The sequence below is a fragment of the Ambystoma mexicanum genome, chromosome 9 (assembly GCF_040938575.1).
Source record: "Ambystoma mexicanum isolate Mex_15411 chromosome 9, UKY_AmexF1_1, whole genome shotgun sequence".
NCBI classification, from domain to species: Eukaryota; Metazoa; Chordata; class Amphibia; order Caudata; family Ambystomatidae; genus Ambystoma; species Ambystoma mexicanum.
The window spans coordinates 312,667,678-312,687,804 of NC_090931.1; the positions used below are offsets into that span (position 1 = coordinate 312,667,678).

General features: G+C 43.8%; 1 protein-coding gene across 3 annotated transcripts in view; it reads right to left on the minus strand.

The window, feature by feature from the left end:
- Nucleotides 1-20,127, minus strand: part of ZZEF1 (zinc finger ZZ-type and EF-hand domain containing 1) — a 3,309,810-nt gene that overhangs the window by 2,273,697 nt on the left and 1,015,986 nt on the right. For all 3 annotated transcript variants that reach the window (XM_069614719.1, XM_069614718.1, XM_069614717.1), the window contains exons 20-21: nt 1,747-1,868; nt 1,521-1,643 (exon numbers count right to left, since the gene is read on the minus strand). In XM_069614719.1, the coding sequence (XP_069470820.1) occupies nt 1,521-1,643; nt 1,747-1,868 (245 nt within the window). The remainder of the gene's footprint in view (nt 1-1,520; nt 1,644-1,746; nt 1,869-20,127) is intronic.

A 20,127-nucleotide genomic window follows, 5' to 3' on the forward strand; every position in this document is an offset into this window, starting at 1 on the left:
GAAAGGTTTCGGTGCGGAGGCCATCTTGAATGCAGGTCGCCTCGAGGATTCCCATATGTGATATATCACAGCGAAGTTGCGCAGCGATCAATCAAATGGTGAATTAAACTCATCAGGAAAATGCATTAACAGGGAGCGCAACGGAAGGTCAGGGTTTGCACAACCCGGATCGGGTTTGCGTGAAGGGGCTTCTTGGCAGCTGGTAATATGCCAAATTATGGGGTCATTATGGGGATTATGGGGCCAGTTTGCTGCAGGGCATAGGGAAAGGAGTAATTATGCGTCTCAAGGTGATCCAAAATAACGCTGTCAGAACAGTAAAAGGGCTGAAGACTGCGAACATGTTTCTGATGCTAGGAGAGATCTCCACTGGCTACCTATAGCAAGCAGAGTGACCTTGCGCCTCTTGTGTGTTACACAAAACTGTCTACATGGGTAAATTCCAGCCTCTCTCTCCAATCGTCTTTCTGGGTTGCCAACAAGGAGGACATTAAGAGTGAAAAGTACGGGGCTACTCAGCACGCCATGGTACAAATTGGTAGGGGTCAACAAGGTGTAATTTGGCTATGCTGCCCCTAAGAGCTGGAATGTACTGCCTCTCGATTTTAGGGTGTGCCAATCTTTCTTTATTTTTAAGAAGGATCTGAAAACCAGGTTGTTTGGATGAACTCTAGTCTAGCTACAATGCCTCAGCCAGGCTTGGCCTGTGGGCTGTCAGCTGTTTCCTAAGCATAGTCCCTGTTTTTATATGTTATGATTATATGTTGTACGTCCTGTTAGCCCGAATATGCCTCTGGGCCAGTGACATGCGCTTTATAAACATAAATAAATAAATAATCCTCCTGGGGTCGACAAGCGCCGGGGGAGGCAATCACCAAGGGAGGTTAAATATGATTGAAAAACAAAGAAGGGGAGCAAGCGGAAAGTTTAAAAAAGTCTTTGCACTGGCTGCCAGGTTCGACACCGTCAGTGCGGAAAAAAGGGCTGAGGTGAGGCGTGGAGGGCCCAGCGTGATCTACTAAATTTAAAGGGGAAACTCAATTTCTCACTGCCAAAGGTTTCAGTACTGTCCCCATGTTGGGAGGTTCCCAAAAGGATGGAGGAAAGGGGATGAGATGGGACATACGAGTACCATCACTCCCCAAAGTGGAGCACAAAGCGCTGAGAGAGCAAGAATCTTTTATTCAATAGAAGGTCAGACTAGATTCACAACATTTCATAAGAAGGAATCTAGCGATGCGCATATGAACTGTAAAACATAACTTCTAGCTATAGGAAAAGCCATTTGAGGACAGAAGGGAAGCAGACAAGTTGCAGTTAGGCAAAGCAAGGGCCAGCTAGGAGAAAAAGTAATTAAGTGAACAAGAGACCTTATGAGAAGAACATCTTTCCTTTTTTTAGAAGAAATATTACACTTGTTTTGTATTTTAGGTCTTGTGATGTGCTCGTGGGCAGCCATTCACTATGAAAGCAAATTTGAAAAATGTGTGTTCAAATATTAAAATAGGAATAAGTGATACCTTATTATTAAACTCCTCTGAGTCTTTGCAGAGATCCTTCAAGAGTAAAGTCAGGGTGCTGAACTTGGTGAACATGTCACAGTGTGGAATGTTTAAAGCGCAGAAATCCAACATAAAGATCATCTGCAATACATTTTTAAAAAGTCATTATAAAACTTGCAAACATAATATAATCAAACAATCATAAACAGCATATATCTTTTAGAATCCCTTCAGCATTACTTACCAGTTGACGGGTTGCCATGGCAAAGGCAGAATGACTTAATTTGTCAATGATCTCTTTGGCACTGTGCTGGGACAAAAGCAATTCTAAAGTGCTGTGTATACTGGAAAGAAAATGTTCCACATCTAAAATGAGAAGAAAAATAAAAGATCAACAATAGGACTTAAGCTATATTATCAGTATTTATGAAATGCAGATTTGTTTTTATGACTCTAGAAGAACACTCTTTCTGATGGATCTTCCTCCCGCACATTCCTCACTAAGAAATGTATTTGGCGGAAGCTGTTGAAAACCTAACAGCAGGGAGAATAATGTGCCTTGGTATCGACAGTGCACACTAGGGTCCCGATTCATGGAAGTGTTTTATAATGGCGCTATCCCATAGGAAAATGTTCTGTGAATCAGGCCTATGACAGTGAAAATGGCATGACCAGTACCATCCATATAGAGAACAACATGCCCTGTGACCTCAGTTAGCCTTCATTCCCCCCCACCAGGAGCCGTGGAAACATGAATACCTCTTTCTTCTCATGTGCTCCTATTGGGGTAAACTGGCAGTATGATTAAGAATCTGTTTCTGTGTGAGGATAATCCATGAGAAAGAGCATGATCAGGTGAAAGTAATGTAATCTTTGAATGGATTACATCCATCTACAGATTACTCATTTTAAATACATTCCCATCCCAGTACGTACTTCCTGGAGAAGGAAAGAGGAGCTTGGATAAATCTACTACACCGAGACATTTTCGAAGTACTGCCCTGACAGAGTCTAAGCAATAGTGCTTTACGAAGGTATGAATCCAAGCCCAGGTCGCTGTCTGTAAATGTCCACGGCTGTCACCCTCCTCACGAACACCGAAGTACCTGCAAGCCCATTTGTGGAGTGGAATCGTAGGCCCGGAGGCATTTCTTTTCCAGGCAAATCAGAAACAATTCACAATGCAAAGAAAAATCCACAGAGAGTTTGATTAAATACAGCCATCCCTTGGCTGGCTTTCATATAGGCAATAAAAAGTGGACGTCCTTATTCTGACGACATATACACTAAACACCATTAATGGACTCAGTCAATGAAACTTCACCTCCTCCTCCATGGAAGGTGACTGAAGAAAAAAAAAAAGAGAACACGCTAATTACCACTGGCAACGTTCTTTCAACTGGATGTTACTCCCACGTATTCCTCATCTTTAGATATCTCCCTTCCAGCGTCAGCTGCTTCAGAATGTTTATTTCGTCACATGGCACTGTGCTTTGTCAGGGTCGAACCGATGTTCCTCGAGGGCCTCTGTCTTGAGGTTGATGTCATTGATGGCATCCATAACACACACTGCATCCGTTACTTCAGTTCAGTTTTTTGCCTTCTTCCCACAGGATAACCGGCATTAGTGTGATCAATTCAGGATCAGACGCTCAAGGAACGCAAGCTGTAATCCCTGCATCCCAAATTTATACATGTTGCCAAAAATACACAAGGATCTCATTAACCCTCCCGGCAGACCAATTGTGGCCGGAATTAACAGCATATTACAGCAGATTGGAAAATACATCGATTATTTTTTACAACCGCTTATCCAGAAAACATATACTTACATTAAGGACACAACATATTTTCTCCAACTATTGGCTGCAGTAACACATTCATCTTCACATATTCTGTTTACTGTTGATGTAAAGAACCTATATACATCAATCCCACATGACTTAGGAATTGCAGGAGAAGAGTGGTTACTCTTAAACACGGGTGAAATAGAAGCAAACAAAGAATTCATTGCCATCTTACTACGCTTCATATCAACAAACTCATTTCAAATATAAGAATCCGTTTTTTATGCAAATAACAGGAACTGCAATGGGAGCTACAATGGCCCCTTCATATGCAAACACATTTATGCATACATTTGAAACAGATCATATATTGAGTCACCAAACATGGAAACCGCATCTGGCTATTTGGATTCGATTTATAGACAACCTTTTTGGAATTTGGACAAATACAGAGGCAAAACTTATGGAATTTTTCTCATATTTGAATACCACTGTGAAAGAATCCAGTTTACTCATGAACATTCCCTGAGCAATATCCACTTTCTCAACGTGAACATACAATCCATGGAACACCATTACAAGACAAATATTTATACAAAAACAACTTATCGTAACAATTTACTCCACAGACTGAGTTTTTATGAACCAAGCTTAATTAAGAATCTGCCATACAGCCAAATGCTCAGAGTAAAACGCATCATCAGTGATCCACTGGATTATGACAGGGAACTTAAAGAAATGAGTGAAAAATTCATAAAACATGGATACAAACAGGAGGAGATAACAGATGCAAAACGCAAAGTGGAACAAAAAAGTAGAGATAAATTACTCACAGCTACAAGGAAAATAAAAACCGAACCATCTCTAGTGTTTGTCACCAGATTTTCCACAAAAAGTAGTCGTATCACAGCGCCAATTGACCAATCTGGCAAATTACATAAAAACAAATCTCGAAATCAACAAATCTAAAACAAAAATCCTGATTCTGGCAAAAAACGACTCCATCAAGTCCCGTAATAGAGCATGGTTCCTGTAAAACACTAAGATCAAAACTGTTGACTGCTACAAATACTTGGGAATAATGATAGACAGCTCAGCTCGGGAATCATGTACGCAAACTACTCTTTGGGGCAAGGCTAGGAACTTAGCAGCCCAGATGAGATCAATTGACAAGATGTATGGTAAATTCTCACTGGAGCCTGTAATCCAATTTTACAGAGGCAAAGTTGTCCCGGCGCTGGTTTATGGAATGGGCGCAACCCTGTCAATGCCAACTTCAATCTGGCCAAAAATTGAAGGCTTACTATTGCGATCTGTTTTGGGCTTACCAAACTCGCCGGCCATTGCGAACATCAGGCGTGACTTAAGCCTTCAGTCTTTATTGGGAGTGGTGGAACAAAATGCTATGCAAACCTACAGAAAAATCATCCTTCCGGATACGCTCCCAATATTCAAATTGATAGCTGCAGAACTCTCTACTTGCCGTCTACATAGCCTAAAAAAATGGTCGCTAATACAGACAACAAAATTGAAGAAAATAGCCTGCACTGAAGCTGAACTGATCGGAAACCCTGAAAAAAGAAAAAGAAAAATGGCGCTCATGGACTGGATCGACACAGTTGATAAGGCACACTCAAACAAACTAACTGCACATCTCCCTCCATCTTTTAACAAGCTAAAATCCCCTCTGCCATATTGTCAACAGTTCCCGGACAAAAAACTAATGAGGAGTTTTCTGAGAGCCCGTCTGAACCTAATGCCCACATGGGAAATCCTTTGCATCAGACTCCAGGCGGCCTCTAAAGAATGTAGATTATGTAAAGCAACAGACGAACCAGAAAATTTGAAACATCTATTGCTGCACTGCAAGGCGCTTAGCTATGAAAGAAGCGCATACCTTTCACCTCTTGGGATGTCAGTTTCAATTCTAGATGAAAATGTGTGGTGGAACAGACTGATGTCAGGTGAAAAGTCAAAATGGACTATCGCAACAACAAAACTTCTAACAATCATTTTTGTTAAAATGAAAGAACATGAAACAGGAAACATAGAAGGGTGAAGCAACTGGACTCAACACTCTCACCCAGTCATCTCTATGATTACGCGCAGAAATTTTGTTTTGTTTGTCTGATGCATCCTTCGAAATCTTCAGAATTCACAGGAAGTAAATTGATTTTGTAAAAATCACAAGTTGATTATATAGAATAAAAGAAAAAAATAAATAAAAATAAAGTAGTCGTATCAAATCTATCATCAAAAAACACTGGCAAGTGTTGTCCTGCGACAATAGGACCAAAGAAATCTTCAAAGAACTACCAACATTTGCCTACCAACGCAGCAAAAATTTCAGAGACAGCCTGGTACAAACAAGACAACCTAGGAAACAACTGGATACCAAATGTGTTGGAACTTTTCCATGCCTACATTGTAGCAACTGTAGTTATGTACATAAAGGACCAACTATAAATCATTCTCATACTGGAAGAAAGATCATGCTAAAATCATTTGCTACCTGTGACACATTAAACATCATCTACGCAATTAAGTGTCCTTGTGGACAATACTATGTTGGACAGTCTCAAAGAAAAGCAAAACTTTGTTGGAACGAACATCGCTACTGCATACAAAATAAAAACTTGAATTCAGCAGTTGCAAGACATCGGCTCAAAGAAAGACACAATTTGACACAGATTCGATTTTTGATATTAGAGGTAGTTCAGAGGAATGAGCCACATGAGAATATTCAAACCAGGCTTGATGGGAGGGAGTGTTACGATCGAAGAGTTAGGGTGTCTACTGAATGAAGAAATCAACAGGGCATGCTTCTTATGAATACACCCATTATTGCCAAACATTGAAGGCTATGATACATACGAAAACATCAGAGAATATTATGATTCAGGCAGCAATGTAATAGTATTTCACAAAATATTCCACTTTAAAACAACTCAACAAGAGATATAGTTGCTAATGTAGACATTTTGATTTATGAAACTTTTTTTAATCAGTTTTTGAAACCCATAATGCCTATATATATAACTGGTAATGAGTCTCCTGTTATGACATACAAAATCTTATTTATATATCTGCGAATCTCGGCCTGATTCAGGTTGGTATACTGTGTGTCTCACTTAATCGTATTATCAAATTAACAAATACAGATAATCCATCTGTACATTTTCGTAATTGGAGGCGTCCTTAACCTCCCGTGACCGCCTATAAGTGTAGATTACGGAATATGCATTTTTTTATTTATACACGTCATGTTGCAAGAACCTACCTTAAGACGTTTTGTTATTATTCTTTGTAACAACGCATGTAAAGTGTATTAAGAAAAGGATGTTTGCTTTACATAATTCAAACAATTCTATGTCCATACAGACACTCTGATCGTCCCGTCTCCCCATTTCCAAGGGGGGTTGCTATGGAAACTTGAATACAACTTAAACTAGTTTTCCCTACTCGGCGCACGCTCGCACTCAAGTCTGCCTCTACGACCACGAACAGGAGAACACAAGGGTAAGCCCTACCAGCTCGTACACACACAGTAACTTATTGACGGCTAGTTCACCACTGTACTAAGATTAGACTTCATTTTCATTTCCCTGCAGAACAGCCATAGAGAAAGAAAAAACATACGAGTGAATTCATACGGGTAAGCCATGAATCCTTTCTTTAAGGTACAAGGCATCTCGCATTAGTTTATAGTAATTTGAAGCAATGCTAAGGAAACGTTTTTTTCTTTTCTTATCTTCTTATCATCTACAGTTGAACCGTTGAAAATACAGGGTTTCCTGCCCTGTAGTGGTGTTAGACACCACAAAGAATCACCAAAGGTAATTTAATTTGACAAATAAAATGCGTTTAAAGGACTATTGGTAAACTTGACGTTGTGAACATGATATTCATTACCATTTAACTTATCACGAACACTCTTCTAACAAACATGTTATGTTGTTGTTTTTTCCCTAATATTATTTCATCCGATATTCACATTTGAAATTTGCCACGAATGGGTATGTACGTAAATATTAAACTATATTCTTACACTCATTATTATTATCATCATAATGGTTTGAAACTGATTTGATTCATGTGTATTGTGAAATAATTCAATCTCATACGCATTACATGCTTGTTTATTATATTTGATTTTCAGTATGGTCCCAAATATGTGATTGATTCATTTCTTGGTTTATTTAAACACATGTATTACTTTTGAATACATCAGTGTGGTAAACGCCCTGACGAAGGAGGTTCACTCCGAAATGCATTGGCATTAAAATAACTACACAAAATACCAAATTAGTCCGCTTCTTGTCTGAGCACCTAGCAGTTTGCAATTTGTGAATTTTGCGCATACATGAACATTAGTAACAAAGGATAACATATAAAATATATATAAGAAAATATTAAGAACCTTTTGAAGAAAACTCTGATCAAGACTGCACAAACTTGTATAAAATCATTGAGAAGCTCCATGAGAGCCCTACAGAGAGCAACAGATCTAGTTGGATGAGTTTTTCCAACTTCTTTTTGCACACCGTCTGTAAATGTCCATGGCTGTCACCCTCCTCATGAACACTGAAGTACCTGCAAGCCCCTTTGTGGAGTGCAATCGTATGCCCGGAAGCATTTCTTTTTCAGCCAAATCGGAAACAATTCATAATGCAACGAAAAATCCACAGAGAGTTTGATTAAATACAGCCATCCCTTGGCTGGCTTTCATATAGGCAATAAAAAGCAGACGTCCTTATTCTGATGACATATACACTAAACACCATTCATGGACCCAGTCAATAAAACTTCACCTCCTCCTCCATGGAAGGTGACTGAAGAAAAAAAGAAAAAGAATACGCTAATTAGCGCTGGCAACGTTCTTTCGACTGGATGTTACTCCCACGTATTCCTCATCTTTAGATATCTCCCTTCCGGCGTCAGCTGCTTCAGAATGTTTTTTTCGTCGCATGGCACTGTGCTGTGAGGGTCGACCCGATGTTCCTGGATGGCCTCTGTCTCAAGGTTGACGTCACTGATGGCATACATAGCACACACTGCGTCCGTTACTTCAGTTCAGTTTTTTGCCTTCTTCCCACAGGATAACCGGCATTAGTGTAATCAATTCAGGATCAGACGCTCAAGGAACGCAAACTGTAATGCACGGAAATTCTAATCGAGGGTAGGCTAGAAGGGGCGATGAGGAATACCTGGGAGGAACATCCAGTCGAAAGAACGTTAACAGGGGTAAGTAACTTGTTTTTCAAATGGATTGTGTCCTCCCACGTATTCTTCATCTTTTCGGAAGAGTAATACATTTCAATGTTACTCAAAATGGAGTGTTGTAGGACAGCCTTTCCAAATTCCACCTTGTGTCCTGAAGCAGTCTCGAGGCAATAGTGCTTTGTGAAGGTATGAATAGATAACCAAGTGGCTGCCGCACAGATGTCCTGAAACGGCACCCTCTCTATAAGGCAGAAGAATTAGCCAAGCCCCTTGTGGAGTGAGCTTGCAAACCTGCTGGGGGATACTTGACTGTTAGTCTGTAACATTCTGTGATACTCAGAATTATCCACCTGGATAACATCTGTTTAGTAACTGCCAGAACTAACTTATGATCTGGTGTAACCAACAAAAAATTGGTCGTCCTGCCCTAGTTTAGCAAGACGCCATATGTAGAAGCTCAGAGCTCTTTAAGGGTTTAGTCTGTGCAGTCTTTCTACTTCTTTACTAGGGAGTGGAGGAGGGTTGAAAGTTGGCAAAACAATTTTCTGCGAGATATGAAAGTCAGAAACTACTTTCGGTAGAAGAACAAGTTACTTACCAACTGTAACGTTCTTTCGATTGGATGTTCCTCCCACGTATTCCTCATCTTAGATATATCCTTACCTTTAGGTTTCGCCTTGGAAATTTTTTTCTCTTGTCCAGCAGAGGGCGCTCCACTCGAGGCCGCAGTGTTGATGTCCCTCGGCGGCATCCGTCGAGTATCGACGTCATCCATCGTATAAAAGTCTTGAGCGCGCCCGTTGGCTTCAGTTCTGTTTTTTCGTATAATATAGTCCATGGATCTTGCTTCGTTTTAGGTATGCCTCTTTTGACCCAAGCCCTAAAAGAGTTGAGTGTAATACACGTAAACTGTACTGTGGGGTTAGGATGGGAGGGTCGATGAGGAATACTTGGGAGAGACATCCAATCGAAAGAACGTTACAGTTGGTAAGTAACTTCTTCGAATGGATTGTGTCCTCACATGTATTCCTCATCTTAGATAGACTCCCAAAGCAGTTTTGTCTCGGAGGTGGGAGTACAGTATCCTTTTCTAATCATGTATAGAATGTAGTACAGATTTTGCAAACAGACCTCCTTGAGAAGAAGTCGAGTCCAATGCATAATGTTTTATAAAGGTGCGCATAGATGACCATGTGGCTGCTGCACAAATATCTTACACAGGGACACCCCTTTTTAATGCTGTAGAAGTTGCCATGCCCCTGGTCGAATGAGCTCTTAGTCCATCACGTGGTTCTTTTCCTGCCAATCTATAACATTCTGTTATGGCTAAAATTATCCATCTGGATAAAGTTTGTTTTGTTACCGGAAGGCCCAGTTTACGTCCAGTGTATCCCACGAAAATTTGATGACATTTGCAAATCTTGAGATGTAAAAACTAAGAGCACTCCTGGGATCTAGTCTATGAAGTCTTTCCTCTTCCTTGCTTGCATGAGGAGGAGGGTAAAATGTAGGCAAAGTTATCTTTTGTGACAGATGAAAATCCAAAACAATTTTTGGCAGAAAAGAAGATTTAACCCTACTTGGTCCTTATAAAAGATGGTGTGAGGAGGTCTGCTCAAAAGCGCCTGCAACTCACTCACCCTGCGGGCTGATGTCAATGCTACAAGAAGAATTGTCTTTAACTTAAGGAGCCTTAAAAGGCAAGAATGTAAGGGCTCAAATGGAATACATGTGAGAAATTTTACAACTAGATTTAGATCCCACACTGGAACCTGGAAAGGTATTGGGGGAAAAACATTATTTAAACCTTTTAGGAATTGAACTATCAAAGGTATTTTAAAGTAAGATTCTACTTCAGAAGAGCGCTTAAAGATGGATAGTGCTGCTAGATATCCCTTTATTGTCCCAACCTGGAGCCCCAGATTGGCCAAATATAACAGAAAAGTTAAAATTGTGGGGATATTACACTGAAAAGGGTCCACATTCTTTTCTCTGCACCAGCTACTGAACTTGTTCCAACGACACCGGTACAGAGACTTAGTTGCTGGCCTTCTGGCCGAAAGCAAAATATCCATCACGTCATCCGGAAGGTCCCAATCCTTGTATCTCAGCCTTTCAGAAGCCATGCGTGAAGGTTGAGTGTGTTGACCTGCGGATGGAGAACATGACCTTCCTGTTGCGAGAGAAGATCCACTCTTCTTGGAAGACATATTGGAGACAGATGGACATGCCGAGAAGGTCCAGGTACCACGTTCTCCTGGCCCAATCCGGAGCAGTTAGGATCATGGTCTTCCTGAACTATCTCAACCTCCTGATTACTTGAGGGATCACAGGGATTGGAGGCAACGCGTACAGTAGTGGGAACTCCCATTCCACCACGAACGCGTCCCCCAGAGCTCCTCTCAGGGGAAATTCCCTTGAGCAGTACAATTCGCACTTCCGGTTGACCCCGGTCGCGAACAGATCCACTTGAGGGGTTCCCCAAAGGGCGAAGATCTCTTGAATGACTTCCAGAGTTATCTCCCACTCGTGAGAGACTGTGCTCTGCCTGCTCCTAGCGTCCGCTGTTGTGTTTCGCTCTCCGGCTAGAAGAATTGCCGATAGAGAGATCCCTTCTCGTATTGCCCAGAACCAGAGTTGCATTGCCTCTCTGCACAACGGTAGTGACCCTACTCCTCCTCTCTTGTTGAGGTAGTACATGGCCACTGTGTTGTCCGTCATTATCAGAACATTCTTTCCCCGTACAGAGGGCAGAAAGGCCTTCAGCGCTAGTCTGATTGCCCTCAACTCCAGAAGATTGATATGTAGTTTGTACTCCCATGGAGACCAACATCCGCTGATTGTCAGATCGTTGATGTGGGCTACCCACCCCGTGAGTGAGGCATCTATCACTACTGTTATCTCCGGCCATGGTTGCCAAAAAGATTCTCCTCCGAGGATATGATGTCTGCAAGCCCACCATTGAAGGTCCTGTGCTACTTGGGCTGGGACTTGCAGTAGATTTCCCCTGAGAACTGGGACCATTGAGTTCTGAGAGCCCATTGAAGAGATCTCATTCTCAATCTGGCTTCTGGCACCAGGAAAATGCAGGATGTCATCAGACCGAGCAACCTGAGAAAATCAAAGGCCGGAAGATGCTGGGCATTCTGAAACTTTGTCACCATCTGCAGAATGTGGTGAGCTCTCTCTTCGGGAGGCGAGGCTTTGCCTGAACAGGTATCCAGGACTGCTCCTATAAACTGGAGCTTTTGTGATGGTCTCATGTTTGACTTTTTTAAATTCAGAGAAAAACCTAGTTTGTGAAGGAAGTGACAAGTCTTGGACAGGTGATCCAGGGCTTGTTCTGGAGAACGTGCTCTGATCATCCAATCATCTAGATAGGGATAGACATGAATCCCCCCTCTTCTGAGACTCGCTGTCACCACCGCCATCAACTTGTTGAAAACTCTTGGGGCGGAGGTCAACTCGAATGGCAGAACTCGAAACTGATAGTGAGAATTGCCAATTGCGAACCTCAGGTACTTTCTGTGCTTGAGATGGATTGGCACATGAAAGTAAGCATCCTGAAGTCCAATGATACCAACCAGTCCTGGGAGTTGGAGAGCCTGAAAGATCTGAGAAAGTGTGACCATCTTGAATTTGTCCTTCCTTAGGAACTTGTTCAAGTTTCTCAAGTCCAAGATGGGTCTCAGTCCTTGTCTTTCTTTGGAATAAGGAAGTATGGGGAATACCAACCATTGTTCATCTACGCTACAGGTACATGTTCTATTGCACCTTTCTGTAGCAGGGTTAAAACTTCCTGCAACAGGAGCAGATCCGGATGCTTGGCAGAGTTGTATTCCGGAGGATGGTTCTGAGGATTCTTTAGAAAAGGAAGGCAATAACCTTGGGATACTTTTTCCAGTGCCCAAGCATTTGAAGTAATGCCCCGCCATTCTTTCAGAAACTGTGAGAACCTACCTCCCACCAGGGTCTTGTGGGTCAAAACCTCAAGAGTGGTTTTGCGGCTGATGGTACAAATGCCGTTGCTGGGGCTGATCTAGCACCTTTTCCTCTTCCCCGAGGAAATTTTCTTTGACCTCTTTGATTGGCCTGCCCTCTTCCTCTTCCAATTGAGGAATAATAACGAAAAGGACGACCCCTCCAGGAAGATGAGCCTGTGTAGGGGCGTTGCTGAGGTTGTCTTATAGCGGCACTTAGAGATTTTGCTGCCGCTTTGGAGGTCTGTAGCTTCTCCAAACTTTCATCTGCCTTGCTACCGAACAACCTCGAGCCATCAAAGGGCATATTAAGAAGTCTGGATTGCACATCAGGTGCAAACCCAGGTTTTCTTAGCCACACAAATCTGCGTAGCACTGTGCTAGTCGCCATGGACCTGCTGATGCCGTCAGCTGTGTCCAGTCCTGATTGAAGGCATTCTCCCGAAGCCTCCTTTCCATCCTTTATAATAGCTAGAAAGCCATCACGCTCTTCGCCTTCTGGGATGTGTTCAGCTGCCGCTGACATACAGTCCCACAGGGTATAAGAGAACCTTGCTAAAGTACAGGTTACATTGGTAGACTTCAAAGCCATACTGCCCGATGTAAAGATTTTCCTGGACCATGCTGTAACGCTCACCTGGCTCCCACGGAGGCGCTGGTCTGGTCTGAGTTGCTGTGGCCTCTTCAAGCGTGATGCGCAGAATTCGGACCACCGATTGAACAGGACCCCCAAATCTTGCTTGTCTGGCCCGTAGGAATATCCTTCTGCAGATGAGAAAGGGGATTAACTGTCTGCTGAATAGTGTGCTTGCTCCCCCCTTTCCCCTTTCGTTCTTCTCTGACTTCCTCCAAAACCCCCGGTTTAAGCTCACCTTATGGTTTGGAAGGATGAACTCTCCATCCTGCTTCTGGTGCAGGGGCTCGCGTTCGTCCAGTCACTTCACTGGTTTTCAGAATGGCGCTGGCAAATCCACTTGACTTTTCTGAGCGATACGCCGTACGTATGAAGATGCAAAAGTTCAAGTGTGAGCCTCCTTTTATGTTGTTTTTCCTAACCTGTGATCTGTCCTTTATTTCAGGTGCAGAACAAAGGCGATGCGTTGAGGGGTTAAATTGCCGGTGGTAAAATCAGGTGAGTTAGTGCTGAGGGCGACCCCTCTAAATGTCTTTATAATTCCCCAGTAATGTCTTTTGTCCTTTCCCCATAGGGGCCGGGGTGCGGTCCCTGCCAAAGATGCGGCGCCGACCCGAGATGTGGAATGGTTCACCAAGAAAAGCCGGTAGGTAATATGGCTGAAAATTCGGCTTTCCTCTTGTGTTCCCTTGCTCACCTTTTGTTTCTTCTTCTCTCCCCTAGGTGCAGAGATGTGGTGACCGGTGCTGAGAGCCGCGATGGAGCCGGGCGGCGTCTCGGGAACAGGTGAGTGAAGCGCGGCGCTGCAGCGAGCAACGCGGTGCTTTTAAATGGAAGTCTTCCTTCAGGAATGCTGGCGTGAAGATTCCGGATGCAGGTAAGAATGTTGAATAAGTTCTTGGTTTTCACCTTTCTCTTCTCTTCTTTCCTTACAGGTGTTCCAGGTTCGAGGCGGGCGTGGCTGGAGTCCAGATGCAGGAGCAGACACGGTGAGCGTTCAGCTGCTGGGATGCAGAACAACGCGAAGCACGTGTGGCTGTCCTGGCGTGGCTTAAATAGCCTTGGAAGAAGTTCCAGGTGAGTGTTCTTCCACAGCCCCACCCAAGTAACAAAATAGTTCCTTCAGAAAAATAGTCCCTCCTAAGCCTCATTTGGCTTGGTTCTTCATGCAGCATGGTCTGCTTCAGATAAGTGCACCAAACACTTCCCCTTATGAGCCTAGCGCCCATGGTGCCAGGACTGATGTCCAACATGAGCCTGGCGCCAACGGCGCCAGGACAGAGTCCAAAGAGCCCCTATAAAGGGCCGCTGGGCTTTTACCCGGGGGCGTGATGCCTGCTCCCGGGGGTGCTGGGCCTGGCCTGGTGCTCCGGGGGTAGGCATCATGACACATGCATCCACTTTTTTATCGTCCCTATCTGGAGGGATTGTAGGGTATGCAGCATTTTTTGTGGAAGTGGCTGCCTGTACTACTAAGCTTTCCGGAGATGGATGTTTACTGAGGTATTCCGGATCAGATGTACAAGGTCTATACTTTGCCACAAACTTTCTATTCACAGCCCCTATGGCTTCAGGATGTTCCCATGCAGAACTGACCCTTCTTTGTAATGCAATGTGAAAGGGTAGAATGGGGTCTTGTTAGGGTGTTCCAGATAATATATCTGTCATGTCATCATCATGACTGAATGATTAACTCCTTCCCCACCCCATAAATTCTGTCACTCTGCCCATTAGTCTTCTATAACTCGTATCCACTTGTTCTGATGGGTCTGGTTTGTCAAATTCATACTCTGGAGAATTATCCAGGCCACTTGCTGTTTGCAAACATTCTTGCAAGTCTTTAATTCTTGATTGAGGATCAATTAATTCCTCTGGGACAGGTCTTGTACCATATCTAACACCAGCAGAGGTCACTTCCTCTTGTTCTGATGAGTCTCCCTCATATATGGATGACATGGTCCTGAAAAACTCATGTCGACTCTCAGGTTGAAAAACCTTTTCAGGCATTACAGGTCTTTCCTTCAATAGAGGCTTGGGCGTCGACGAAACCATCGATGGTGCCATAGTCAACCACTTCCTTTGATATCGTCGAAGGAACTTTCGACGATCTCGATGTAATCGTCGAGGAAGCCGTGGAAACCGTTGAAGGAACCTTCGTGGTCTTCGAGCACGAGCTCGACGTAGCTTCCTTCGAGTGAGTTGTCGACTCGAGGAGCTTCGAAGTCTTTGACAGCGTTGATGTCGACTTCGATGGTGTATGATCTTTCTACACCATTTTGTTTCCCTCTGCCTTCGATTTACGCACCGAAGGATGTGTCTTACGAGGTGATCGAGAAGAATCCCTCGATGACGTTCTTGACTTCTTTTTATGAGCCTTTCTAGTTTTGGACCTTCCTCTATCACCTTTTTCGTGAGCAGGAGCATGGTCTTCCTTAGCTATTTTTGAGGGGGTCTGGGCCGCGTTCTCAACATTTTTTAACATGCATACTCGAAAGGCTTCCCATTTCCTAGGAGAGTCCTGTTTGGATGGGCATGTTATAACTTCTTCCGAAGATGTCAAAGAGGATGAGGGAGATCGATGCCGCCTTTTCTTCGCCTTCTTCGAAGACGAAGATTTCCTCGATCTACTTCTCGAATGCCTTTTACGATGAGATTTTGAAGTCTAGTCCGAGTCTTTCTTTTTTAAAGCAGGCTTCAAAACACCCTCCCCCATCGCCAGTTTACCTCTATGCTCTTTTAGGGCTTTGTGGGTCATCGACTGGCATGAACCACAGTCTTCCGTTCGGTGGTCGGGACCGAGGCACCATAGACAGTTCTTATGTGGATCCATCAAAGACATTTTCTTTCCACATCTTAGGCATTTTTTAAAGCCTGCCTTCGGCGTGGAAGGGTTCGAAGACGACATCGCTTTTTGTCACGAAATACTGAAGCGCCGTTTTACTCGAACCGAAGCGAAGCTAACGGAAAAACGGAACTGAAGCCAATGGTGCGCTGGAGGCTTTTATACGAGGGATGACGTCGATACTCGACGGATGCCACCGAGGGACATTGATGCCGCGGCCTTGAGTGGAGCGCCCTCTGCTGGACAAGAGAAACAAATTTCTGAGGCGAAATTAAAGGTAAGGATATATCTAAGATGAGGAATACGTGGGAGGACACAATCCATTTGAAAAGAAGTTTTAACTCTCAAGAAGACTTTGTCCTTGTAAAAGGTTGTGAACGGTGGGTTACACGATAATGCTTGTAATTCGCTCACCCTGCGGGTGGATGTTAAAGCGGTTAATAGGATTGTCTTAAATGTCAAAAACCTCAACAGGCAAGAGTGAAGAGGCTCAAAAGGAGCATACAACAAATTTTAGTACTAGATTTAAATCCCAAAATAGGGACCAGAAATGGGACTTTAGGAACCAGATTTGTGCATTTGTGAGTCCCTTTAAAATTGGAATAGCCAGCAGTATTTTAAAGCACAAAGCTTCTTAAGACGTTGTAAAGACTGGAAGGGGGTATCTGTACTCCTGCCCTCTATATGGCAGAGTATAAGCACAGAGCACCCCAGCCAAGGTTCTCAATCTGGTAGCTTGAACGAGCAACCAAGGCTTAAGCTCTGAGGAGGTGATGCGGGCTGGTTCTTAAGTACAGTGTAGCCCCCAATCCCCCCCACAAAGGAACGTCCACACACTATGTTATGTGCGAACACAGTTCATTATACAAAAATAAGGTTCAATATATATACACAATTAATAACACACTTTGTACTTTGGCAAATCTAATATGGCAATTATATACAATGCCTATGCGGTACCACAATTAACTATTAACTCCTTTAAAATGCACCAACTGCTGACAGTTCTAATGGCATACAAATCAAACAGTAATATGTAGAAGCATAAAACATAGGAAGGAGGACAAGTTAGTTTGAACAAGGGAAGAATGGTACTTTAGCTACTAAGGCCCAGTTCTGTGTGAGGATGCCCCCACCTGGCCAACCTGTAATCAAGTGTATTAACAAGCCCAGTTCATTAATGTTAAGATAGTCTTGTTTCCTGTTCAAATGTTCCACTACCCCAAAGTACCCGAGTTTAGCAGAGTCTCTTCGACGGTTCGTCGACGGATCCCTCGAAGGTGGACTCCCTTTAAAACAGGAGCCAAAGGCCCTCAAGTGTCCTAGTAGAAATGGGAACCCAGGCATCTAAAGTCCCAGATGAAGAGTTTGGTGCTGCAAAGATGACTCAATGAAGAACGTAGGCCCGGCAGTAGGCGTCTGATTTCGGCGTCAGCAATCGGGACTCGCCCACAGCTGGACTTTGGATCTTCACTTGTCAGCGTCTTTGCGGACTTCGGGGGTGGGAAACCCAATGGCGGATTATCCTCAGTTGTCGACGACCTCGACTTTCTCCGGCGGGATAAAGCAGTCGATGGTTATGGCAAGGGAGCCCTTCGTTTAAATGTTCTTAGGCAAAAGGTGGAGCGTTGTGGCTCTGGCGGTCGAGCACCGTGGCATCAAGCTGTCCCCGCTTCTGGGCAACATGGCTCGATTGACTTCCAGTGGTTACGGGAATCCTCCGAACCCCAGTCGACATCAATGGACTTCGATGGCCTCGCAGTCCGGGTGCTTCACTTCGAGATTCCTTGGCGGACCCAGTCTCCGGTCGACAGTCTTTCGGGACTGGCTTCCAGGGTGCCTTGCTGAATATCAGCTATCTGCACAATGTTCCCTCGGTGCTTGGGGAGTGGTCTCCTAGCCAGGTCCTCTCTCGGATCAGTCCTCGACAGACTCGACAGCTTTCAGATCGTGTTTAAGGAAAGCAGTAGCAAACCTTCCAGGGGGGCTCCAAGGATAAGCAGCTTCAAGTTTCAACTTCAGCTTCTGAACAATATTGTTGAGTGAGAGGTCCCCAAATATACAGTTCTGTCCCTCATTCACACTGCTGAGCCAAGCTCAGTTAGCCAATCAGTCAGAAGGGCATTCATGCAGGCAGGCAGCCAATCAGGCTCACAGTTCATTCAGGCCATTCCCTTCCACCCAGACACCCATAACAAGGAATGTGGATCGGGGCAAGCACCCAGCCTTTCAGCACACCACACTGCATTCATGTCAGTTTCAGGCAGGGCTGTCTCATTATGTGTCACACACACAGATACCAGACACCCATAACATGAAGTGCATATTGGTCACACACTCCATTCACACAGGTCCCACCCCAAAGGTGTATCCACAAAATACAGTCACTGGGAAGGCTCCAGCCAGTCTGGCCTGGACTTCCCCACAATACCATATATGGTTCTTCCACCTAACAGCCAGTCAGGGGAAGGGGCAGAGTCAGGGCTTCCCAGGACTTTGGGGAAACAAGGTAACAGATATTAGAAACCAAGAGGCCACAGGGGCCATCTTGTCTCCTATCAGGAATCCACTGATTCCTATGGCAGGGCCTGGGTATCCCAAATTGGAGGATACTCAGAGCACCTGTCAAATTAAGCTTGGAGCTGCGACAAGCCCATACTCTGTGGCACACACACAGGTGCCCAAAAACAGACACTAGGGTTACAGGGTTGTACCCCCACCCATGGGTGTCATAAGGGCCAAGGGTCTCTGTTATCCACAACCAAAAAGAGGAAGAGCTGCACTGCCAGGAGTACCACATGGACTCCTGTGCAAAAAACACAGAACACACATAAGGGAGTACCGGACTAGGACACAGAGGCCCTGTCCCTCCAATGCATTTCCAGCATCACAGTCCTAAGCTTAAAAATCAAAAGCACCACCAAGTACCCCTAGATGGCTCCAATCTGGAGCCCCAGATTAGCTAGATGCAGTAGGAATGACAACACCATAGTGTGTCGCATTGAAACAGATCCACATTCTTCTCCCTGCACAAGCTGCAGAACGTGTTCCAACGGCAGCAGATATTAAGTATAATTTAGTCAAATAGTTTAATATAAGAATGAATCGACCCTCAGTAATAATGACTCAACTACTGTGTAGCAAAACAAATAAAGAAACAAATATTTTATTATTTCAAAGACATTCACTGGATGAGCCAAAGTTGAATACTAGTGATTATGCAAATATATGACAAGCATAACATTTTTTTAAAAAAATCAGTTGGTGTAAATCTAGTCTGTACACCTCAATAAATTAAGGCGTAAAGAACATAATTAGGAATTAATAAAAAGAAAATACATAGAGATACATCCAAAGTCAAACAGACATAATATTTAGACTGAAAAATACATAGGAGTACATGCAGGGTCTAGTGCAATTCGGACAGCGTGCAGTTCCAGCAGATTGATGCGCCATTGGCACTCTACGTCGGACCAAAGCCTACTCAACTGCAGATATCCCTAAATGAGCACCCCAACCTTTCAAGGACAAGTCTGTGACCACCTGAGCCACCGGCAAGGGCATCCAGAATGGCTCCCCTGCCATCATGTTCTCACAGTCGGCCTACCATGCCAGGTCGTCAGCCACTGCCCTTGAAATATTGAGGGAAGCCGACATGTTGTCGGAGTACTGTGACCACAGACATCAAAGTATCCATTGTAGGGAGTGCACCCTCAGCCTGGCCTCTAGCACTAGAAAAATGCATGATGCCATGAAGCAAGAAAGGCTGAAAGCTGGTAGCCAGTTCCAGTTCTGGAACCATGTGATCAACCCTACAGATAAGGGGTGCATCGGCCACTTTTATTCCCTAAAAATAGGCAAATACTCGCTAAAAAGTAAAACCGGGAGTAAAAATACTCCCAACAAAAATTAGGAAACAGACACTTAGGACCTTGCAGCCCGTGCTTTCACCCACATGGCTCCATGGATATGTTTGGACCAGTAGTGCATGTAGTACCATATGAAGAAGCTACTACTATTACTGCCTTTTTGAAAGAAGTAAACATGCATCTTTTCATGTACATAAATAACTAGGTGCAAATGAATTATTAATGCAAAATATTTCTGTTTTCCAGTTAAAACATTCTTTATCGCTTAAAAAATTACTCACATTGGGAAT